The 10,371-nt window shown below is 37.7% G+C and overlaps 1 protein-coding gene across 1 annotated transcript; it reads right to left on the reverse strand.

The window, feature by feature from the left end:
* Positions 1-424: 424 nt before the first annotated feature.
* Positions 425-7,904, reverse strand: acsl5 (acyl-CoA synthetase long chain family member 5). Its single transcript, XM_044102329.1, has 20 exons — positions 7,746-7,904; positions 7,516-7,627; positions 7,141-7,205; positions 6,586-6,687; positions 6,396-6,495; positions 5,936-6,114; positions 5,808-5,840; positions 5,661-5,712; positions 5,452-5,525; positions 5,289-5,366; positions 5,070-5,204; positions 4,841-4,975; positions 3,701-3,796; positions 3,045-3,117; positions 2,750-2,838; positions 2,257-2,373; positions 1,308-1,451; positions 1,073-1,174; positions 769-840; positions 425-582 (listed from the first exon to the last, which is right to left on the reverse strand). The coding sequence occupies exons 1-20, from the start codon at positions 7,902-7,904 to the stop codon at positions 445-447; spliced, it is 2,055 nt and encodes a 684-aa protein (XP_043958264.1). The 3' UTR covers positions 425-444.
* Positions 7,905-10,371: the final 2,467 nt, after the last annotated feature.

The raw sequence follows: 10,371 nt of genomic DNA on the forward strand, positions 1-10,371 counted from the left end.
TGTTTGAATTTCAACACATGGGGGCAGTGCTGACTTAAAAGTATTTAATTAACATGGATATTTGAATGAGATTTTAAACCTTTCACAAGACTACACATAAAGTCCAGAAATTTGAGGTTAACTTTAAAAAAAAAAAAAAAAAAAAAAAAAAATTAGTATAGTGAAAAGTAAAACAGGTTTTGAGCCCGAATACAAAAACTGTATCTGTCCGATTGAAACATTTTATGAACAAGCATAAAAAGAAAAACCTGAACGCAAGACCAAGTTGGAATTCCCATGCATTTGAAACTGTATGACTGGACAAAATTAAATCTCTATGTAGGTAACCAGAATCTGTTTTGCAAATTGCCTCAAGGTTTGAGCTACTAAACTGGTTCTATTCATTGGTGACTGAATGGAATGTTGCTGTAAAACACAAAGACCATTTTCTGTTTGAGCGTTAATTTATTGGATGTCAGCATAAAGTTTGTCAATTTGTGGCTGGAACAGCTCTTTGAGCTCAGCTCTCTTTGCTTTCAGGGTGGGAGTCAACAGGCCGTTCTCGATGGTGAAGAGCTCAGGGTGAAGATGCACGTCTTTCACCTACAGCAGAGAAGAGAAAGGTAGGTGTTATTAAGCTACTTTGAATCCAATAACCAGATGAGTTTCAAAACTTAAGCAGTTGGAGACTTTTCGGCTTTACGAGTATGACAAAATACTTGAGACTGGTGACAGCTCAAACGTAGAATCTGCTAGGACAAAAAATAAATAAAAAAAATAAATCTTTACCTGCTCAAATGACTTCAGACCTGCTTCTCTTCCTAGTTTGGTCATATCTGTGATTATGGCCTTTTTAACTTCCTGAGAATAAAGCACAATTTGAATCAGTTAAACATGTCTTTCAGTCCACTGAGAGACGCTGCTCTGCTTCCAGTAAATGTAATTTGCAGACATGTACTTCGAGTTGCACAGCATGCCAACTTCTCCAACTGGCAGCTTTTAGTGTTAATGATCACATTTCCTACAGATTCTTGACTTTGGACATTTGTCTAAAACACTGGAGAGAATAAACTTACACATTACAGAAACCTACTGTGTTCTTGCAGAGTTCTTCAATGGAGCCTTGGATGCCAAGACTTTTTGCAAAACCCGGCAGGACATCAGCATCAGGTACCACAATGGCAATCAGACTTGACTACATGGATAGGAGAGGGGAAAAAAAAAAAAAAAGATAGAAAGAAAAACAAACAAAAGAGACAAATTGTTCAGATTAAGCAGCTGGAAATGTACAGCGAGAGAGAAAAAATAAAAAAAATATATCAAGTTACCTGCAGACTGTCTCCATGCACAAACACTTGGGCCACTGGGCCGCAGCGGACATACACATTCTCAATCTTCTCTGGTGCAATGTACTCCCCCTGAGCCAGCTTGAAGATGTTCTTTTTACGGTCAATAATCTTCAAGACTCCACTCTGTCGCAAAACCCACAAGGCAAAACTTTTATAACTTCATAACTCAGTGACAATTTTACAAATAAGACAAGAGGGTGTAGTTCTTTGGAAGTTTGGGGAATAGAGGACAATCAAAAAAAACAACCTTTAAAATTCCAACTGGTTTTATCTTAAGTAAATTAGGAATCAATGCCAAAGGAAAAACTACATTTATAATATTAGTGGTGATATACATGTGAAAATGTGTTTTTGTTTTTTTTTAACCATGATGCCTAGTGTATATCACCACTATTACACACATGCATCACATGGTGTTTTCACCCAAGTAAATTGGGAATGAGTGTATACATGTGCTTTTTCACATCTGAATATTTGTATGGACCACATGTGAATTTTACATGTGGTGCAAGATTTTCACATATGATTTTTAAATGAGACATGATTTTTTCCGTAAGCATCGTGTTCAGGTGACGGTTCAAATTTGGTTCACATTGTAACACTTTCACCTGCATCCTACACACACATACATGACTGATTTCACTCTTCATATTAGAAACTCTCTTTAAATCATAATTTCTGTTGAACTTTTTGCAAAAATCTTTTACAGGATGTCTCTTTTTGTTGTGGCCTTTGAGCTATGCACATTTTTCCTTCCATACGATTATGCATCAGTTTTTGTTGGTCCATCACATAAAATTTCATTAGAATACACAAAAGTTTGTAATTTTAAGACGACAGTATTTTGAAAGCTGCATTCAGTTTGTGGGGAACATCAAACCAATTATATCCATTTTCTTCACAATGCAGGGAAATGAGTGAATCTTACCGGAAGCCATTTACCAATATCACCAGTGTGAAGCCAGCCATCCTTGTCCAAGACCTCTGCAGTCTTTTCTGGGTCTTTCAAGTAGCCCTTAAATACATTTGTGCCCTTAATGCACACCTGTAAAACAATAAAATAAAAATCACAAGGCAAAAAATAAAATCCTGGTAATGTTTAAGCAATTTGCTGTTTTTACATTGTGAACTGTCACCATCACTAAAACATAAGCCCTTAGGTAATATTAATTTTCCATTAGTTTTGTGTGAACCAGTTTTTTTTTTCTTCTGAGCATGGTTGAACAGAAAGGAATACATCAGGCCTCAAAGTGGCAGCCGATTATATTAAAGTGAAACTGTGCGAGTTACAACTTTCATTTTTGGTCTAAAGAACTGTTCTGACTGCTAGACAAGAATCTCTCCAAACTGATTTAATTCAGATTCCTTGTGGTGCAAGACTTTAACATCCCCAGATGTAAACAGATGTCAGATTAACCAACCTCTCCTTCTCCGTTTGAAGCAAAGTAGTTCATCTCTTCCACATCAACCAACTTCACAAAATTGCAAGGCAGAGGCACACCAACATGACCTGAAGTTAATTAATAAATAAATTGTGAATAGGCTTACTTTTCCTTTTGAATCCCACTTCACATTTCTCCCCTGATCAAATGCGGAGCATTTGTTAACTTTACAAGTAAAATGTTTTTTGTTTAAACAAATCTTTACTAAAGATTGTCTTGAACCCAAAAAGGTGGTGCTGCTACCGTTGTTGTTACAGTTTGCTTAGCTACATACCAGCAGTGGCATCTCCTGGTAAGGTGAAAGTGCAGGCAGCTGCACACTCTGTCTGACCGTATCCTTCAAAGATCTGAGAGAACCAGAGAGCAGCATAAACATCTAAACAGGAACCAGCATCAGTGTTGTGCAATTGTTCCTCCTAAACACCAACATTACTGCATCTGTATCCATTTACAGCAAGCTCCTTTGAGATTAGAAAACTTCAAACCCTCAGGATTTATTTACAAATGTTTTAAAGTGAAGGTACAGAGGAGTCATCTCCAAGAGGGTGGCATATTTTGATGCAAAATGTTAGATTTTCTGTAACATTGTTTATTTATGCTTCTATAATAAATTAATGCAACATGTTGACAGCCAATTCAAATGTAAAAGAAACTTGCGTGTGTATTGTAAACACATCGTGAGACCAAACAAATACCACTGATTTGTTGCAGAGCTCTGTTTTTATGTACTTGTGGTAAAACAAACTTTGTGGTTATTGGTCACGGAGATGTGACCGATAACTTAAGAGGACCAACAAAAAACAGAATGTTTCAGAGTAGTCAAAAAGAAAAGAAGCAGTCTCATTTAACAGAGAATGGGACATTTATGTTTGCAGGGGAAAACCTAAGTCTAATTAAGATTCTGTTTACTGAGGATTAAAGGTTTATTACCTGGCAGCCTAGAGCAGCCCTGAGGAAGCTGAGAACAGATGGTGATATGGGTGCAGCGCCAGTCACCATCATCCTCACACGGCCCCCCAGAGACTCCTGAGTTAGGGATGAGAACATTTAGAACCACCATAAAATGTATTTTTAAAAGTACATTTAACAACAACAAAAAAAAAAAACCACAAAACAAACTGCTATTGAGCAAATCTCCTTACATAAAAGTATGATACAAAATTAAAACAATATATGAAGTGAATAACCAAACAACTGTGTATCAGGATTGACAGTTTAACATCTAAAAAGATCATTGGGAACTTTTATAGAGTACAGAAAGTTGCAGGAAAACTGACGGGTACACCAGGCACAGCTATAGAGTGCCCAATTATTTAATGGTAAAGTTATAGGACTATACCGCAAAATGTACAACTTGTGACAAAGCTCAACAGTGGAGGAACGTAGCTGTCACAACATTTTTAACTAACCGAAGCCATCAAGAAACCAGTTTGGTCAACGCCAACATAAAAACAACAAGAGATTTACAATAATCCAGCTGGGATGGAATAAATGCTTTGATACCTCTTTAAAAATCTCTGGTAGAGAAAAGTCTCAACAGGAAAAAAAAAAAACAAAAAAAAAAACAAAAAAACAGTACAAGGACTTCCCTCATGAATGGAGCACAATGCTGATGGATCAGGCCCTCAACTGATGTAATGCAGCCAATATTACAAAATGTAATGGTTAAGAAAGGAGCAAAAACAAAGCCTAAAAACACAAGAATGAGATTTCAGAAACAAGCAGTCGATGTACAGTAAAGCCACTGTTCTTCTACATCATCAGAAGTAGTAAGTCAGTTAAGGAGGTTTGGCTCAGGATGCCTCCTGGACTCCTTCCTTTAATAATTTTCTAAGCAGGTTCCACTGGGTGAGACCCCAGAGCAGATCCTTGCAAACAAAGATTTGGTTAATTCAAGCAAATATACAGTTAAAAAAAAAAAAAAAAAAAAAAAAAAAAAAGTTTGCAAAACACTCAAGGTGTTGCTGTCATTTCCAAGTAAAGTGTCAGACCCAATAACCTTAGCTTCCAGCAGAAAATGGAAAATGTTCTTTATTACATCAGAACTACAACAGGTTACAAATGAAGTACCTGGACTTTGTGGAAAATGAGTTTGTCCCATATGCTGTTTTTCCTGACGATGCCATCCTTCACCTCAGCGTACTTGCTCTCTGCTGCAAAGTTCAGCAGCCATTTCTTAAAGGGAGACGTGGCTTCACACTGAATCTGGTTATAAAGAGATTTTAAAAATTAAAGAAAAAAAAAATACTGTAGCAAAAGTTTAATATCTTTATGAAAAAAAAAAATCCAATTTACTCACTTTGTCATAGATTCGATTGAGGAGTCTAGGCACCACCGGGAAAACTGTGGGCTGCAGAGTTTTCATGTCATCCGGCAGCAGCCGAATGTCCCCCTGGAAGAACCCAACTTTGGCCCCAGCACCGTAGATCACCGTCTGAAACATTTCAGAAAACAGATGCAAGACACCCTCAGATCTTCTGAGCAATCACTGGAGCTCAATAAGACCTTTTTTTCTTACCTGTACAATCCTCTCAAACATGTGTGCTAAAGGCAGAAAGGAAATGCTGACATCCTCAGGAACTGGAACTAAGGAAGACTGAAAAAAAAAATGTATGCTTTACTGGATGAAAAATGCACTAAAATAAAATTTTTAGTAAAGGTCCAGTTTTATTCTCATGTACCTCAAAGGTTTTGAGGACAGCTGCAGCATCAGCAACCACATTCTCATGCGTCAACATAGCCCCTTTTGGGTTTCCTTTAGAAAGGGAAAAAAAAAAAAATTCAGCACTGCAACAGTAATACTTTAAAAAAATCTTAAAATGGAAATCAGGCCAGAGTAACTGCCATGTGTCCTGCTAATCTGAATATTCTGAAAACCACAGATGATCACCTGTAGTGCCACTGGTGAAGCAGACAATGCTGAGGTCCTCTGGCTTCGGCAGCTGTTGGAACATAAAATCAGCACCTCAGGATTGACAGCTTATTATTGCATAATAATAAAAAAAAAAAAAAAAATCTAGAAGCATTCATAACTTACTACTGGCTTTTGAAGGTTATTTTTTCCCAGTGCCTGGAGTTGCCAGAAAAAAAAAAATAAAAAAATTACTTACTGATGTTTTTAAAGTTTACATTTAACTCTGTTCTGCGTTTGGAGAGCATCATTACCTCCAAGTCCTCCATGGATACGATGTTCACCCCACACTTCCTTCCTCGCTCGATCAACTCGGGGCTGAATGAGTCCATGAGCGCAACAGTTTTGAGAACTGGAGTTTGGCCTTTTTCGTGGTTCAGAAGCAGTACTTCCGCTTTCTTCTGGTTGTCACAGAGCACTGTAGAGATCCCAGCTTATGGGAAATAAAAAAAATATATCTATGTATATCTTTTTAGAAATGGTTTAAAAAAAAAACAAAAACAAAAAAAAACTCCAAGGCAGAATATATTCAATTTGCCCTTATAATCAAACTTTCCATCAGCAAATTTACACAAACTCATTGGAAAAAAAAAAAAAAAAAAAAGTAGATGAGATTAAAAGTCTCTTGACAGACTCCTATGGGAACAGAGTTACTGGACGTCTGCTTGTTTCCACAATTAGTAGCATTAGCGAGAGAAGTAAAGCTCCAATTACCTTGGTTGATAATGAAGACGAGAGCCTCAGGACCCAGAGTGTCGTACAGGGGAACTGCTACCATGGAGTACGTGTAACACGCCATCTCACCAATAATCCACTGCAAGTTGATTTAATGAAGAGACAGCAGAAGTTAATAGATACTCGCACAATAGAACAACGAAAAAAATCTGTTAAGACTCCTTTTTACCTCTGGTCTGTTCTGAGCAAAGATGCCAATGAATGTTTCAGAATTGGGCTTCAAACCTTTGTGAAGGAGTCCTGACCCCAGATACTGTGCCCTGTCAGACACCTTCAGAGAAAATAGGAAGTCAGGTTGGAGAGAAAACAATATCGCTATCAATTTTTCAAATACTTGTTAAAAAAAAAAATTCTGAGGAAAACAGCATTTAAAAAAAAGAAAGAAATCTGTCAGACGTTGGGGGGGGAAGTAGTTTTAAAAACTCTGTGAAGAGTATGATAAAGAAAGTGAGGTCAGGATCAGACAGCCTGAAACAAAGTTCTACTTTATCCTTCAAAAATACAAATATTGTATTAAGAGTTAAACGTTTCTCCTCAAAAATAACCTTTTAAGATAAAGTTCATTCAACATATTTTATTTCCTCAGCGTCTGCAGCCTCACCTCTACCCTCATGCTACAGTGCTGATGGGATCAGATGCTTTTTTTTACCCAGAAAGGTCCAGAATAGTGATTTACTGTACCATTTAACCATAATGTTTCTAAATCACCGCCACTGTGCTGTACCTGTTTGTACTTCAGCCACTGGTAAGGCTTCCCAGGTTTTCTGTAGCCCAAACACGGTCCATTACCTAGAAAATAAAATGGTTCTGATGTCAAGTCCTGCCCAGTGGTTTGACTGACCTTTAACTATGCAGCAGCTTTTGTTTTTGCCAGATCATTTGATGACAAGAGGCATCATTTGGTTTGTCTTTATTAGTTCCAGTTTAATCTAACACCATGCAGCATAACTTGTCTAGCTACTAAGGTTCACCGTCACTTCAAGTGTATTTGAAATTCAGTCTGATTTTTAATCAAGCAAATGTACTCATTTTAAAACTCTTATTGGCTTATGATACAAAATCTAAGCTAATTTTACATAGTTTTAAACAATTTAAATACCTGAAACTCTAAGGCCCCTTTGAAAGACCTCATATAGGGTTTTTGCATCATTGTAGCGATACGACATCAGGTTGTTGTTGTCCTCCAACAAGGCTGTTTTTCTTGCACCACCCTGAAAAAAAATGTTAAAATTAAACAAAAAAGGTTACAGTTACCGAAGGGAAGTGTCAGGTCATCACCATCCCGCCTCAGGCACCTATTAATTTATAAAACATTTCTGCAGATCTCACCTTGACCCCCAGAGTCTGGCGGTTGAGGTCGGGTAGGCTGCGGACCGGACTGGGCCGGGCGTTGAGGTAAAACAGGATCGCAACACCGGCCGCGATCAGGGAAATGACCACTGGGGTCGGAAGAGGCGAGAACAGCAACTGGAAGATGACATCCATCATGCTGGGTCAGCTGCGACGGGAAATCAGAACAAATGGTGAGTTTATCAAAATGTTAAGACTGGGATGTATGAGATCAGAAACAGCATATCTAACCTGGGAACGCAAAATTTACACAACACAAGTACATTGCCAGGTTCTCTTTTTAATCCCAAACACTGTTTATGAGAAATGAATAGCTACTTGATGGCATAGCTATAATCCCTCTGCCCCTTAATTACTTTATTGATTCAATGATTCAATCTTTTTGCCTCCCAATCTCAATTTCTCCCTTGTGCCTCACCAAAGTTCTTCAAATCAGATGCGAAACTGTAAACATCTCACAAAAAGTGATTGAAAGAATTAGAATTGTAGGTTTTTCTTGAATTCCAACTATTCAGCCAAATTTCTAAGGATCCATGTCACACTATACAAAGGAGAAGTGTTGAAATTAACAGGGGCATATATACGTTTTGAACCAACCATCCACCAAAGAGTTTCTTCAATTTACTGTTGACAGTTTCTTCAATAACTCCAGGTCAAAGTTAACATAAATTGTGCAACAATTTCTCTTATAGATAAGATGCACCACACATTACAGTGCATGGTTTGCATGCATTTCTAATGAGGAAAGCAAGGCAAATGTACAGTGGAAGGAGCAGCTTGCTTGACTTCACTTTTGTTTTTCTTCTTAATTTGTACCAACACACCATTTGTCAATTTTCTTCTCATTTATAAAGGCTAATGTCAATTGTTGGATGAGGCTTTTACTTTGCATATTTGGCAACAGTTCCTGACCGTTGTTTTGTGTCCATTTGATCAAAGCTATTCTCTCCCTTTACTGTTGTTGAGTTGGAGAAACAAAGATTCCAATGTGTTTATACTATACTCTATCAGTGCAAATGGTAATTAACTCTATTCTAAAGGCATAATGTTCCAAATGCAACATTTTCTTGTAATCCGATAGATCAGAGTGACAGTACCCTAGTCATGGGACAATCATTGTTATACTGAACAACAAATTAGATAAACATTAAACAAAACACACACTAAAAAAAGTCTGACAAACAAAATCTTTATAATGAGCTCAGACATATAGAAAAATAAAACAATAATCTTAGATGCAATGCCTACCTGCTGCTAGCCGTCTCGGGTGTGTGGCGAGTGTACAGATCCTGTTCCTCTGCTCTAAGAAGGAAACGCATCAAGGACAAGAGCTGATAAAACAGCTGATGGACTGACCAAGGATCTTTGAACTTTGGCCAGCATATTACTTCCACTGATAAAAGACAACACGGCCATCGAAATATTCTTGGTTTGTAGGTCTCAATATTAAAGTTGTGCAATAGATTAAGATACTTCAAAGGGTTCTTGTCACCCAACTCTTCTGATTTTAATCCAGAAAGATAAAATATGTTATCAGTGGCAATGACAGAGAGGGGAAAAAAAGCTCAAGATGTTGCACCTGATGAAAGGTCAGTGTGCTTATCTGCAAGTTAGCATGTTCGAAGAACAAATATTTAAAATACTCAAAAGACAAAAAAAATAATAATAATAATAATATTTAGGAACAAATCCATGTTATTTATTATTCTCAACCATGAAGAAACATGCAGCCACATTTACTGAGATGCATAGCTTTAGAATGATTCCTATTAATGTTCGAGCTCATTTAAGCAAACCATCCTCTGCAGATATCAATCAGACGATTATCTGAAAGGTGAAAAAGCACATCTTCAATTAGACTAAAGCAGCAGAGTCCAAAGTCAAGCCTCAAGGGCCGGTATCCTGCACCTTTTAGTTTTGTCCCTGGTTCAACACACCTGAATCAAATGATAGTTCATTACCCACCTGCAGATGAGGTAGTTGCACCTTTGAGTAAACTGTGTTGGAACAGAGACACCAGTTGAAGTCTATATAGCTGGACATCCATGAGTTAAAGTTAAAAAATACCATCCGAAATTTACTGGACTGCAGCCACATAACAAACATGGGGTAAAAGATCTGAGCCAGTTCAAATTAGTCAGTACTAAAGCTCAATATTATAACAGCAAAAAAAAAAAAAGCTAAGGGATAAATTAATAAACATATGACCTGTGCACTAATTTAGCAAAACATGTGCACAGTGCTGATCCTCTGTGTATGTGTGTGTGTGTATTTTTTTTTAAGTTGGTTTCTCTTGAGAGTCAAATAACACAAGAATCTTGATTAAGGGACATTACCTGGTGGAATAAGCATCAGCAGTAGCACCAGCAGCAGGTTGGGATCAGGCTGAGCAGGGCTCTCCTGAGGAACAAACACCCAAAGCCAGCAACACCACAGATGTACAGTCTGCTTGCCTGAAGTAATTAGCGCCTCAAACTGCACACAGGTGTGACGCTCCTCAGCACCGGTCAAGGCTCAACCTGCCACCTCTGCTCTCTGCAGATAACACACCCAGGAGACCTGCAACAACTCTCACCTTGTTTGCTGTATTTACTTATTGGGAGTG

This window comes from Gambusia affinis, linkage group LG20 (genome assembly GCF_019740435.1).
Source record: "Gambusia affinis linkage group LG20, SWU_Gaff_1.0, whole genome shotgun sequence".
In the NCBI taxonomy this organism is placed as follows: domain Eukaryota; kingdom Metazoa; phylum Chordata; class Actinopteri; order Cyprinodontiformes; family Poeciliidae; genus Gambusia; species Gambusia affinis.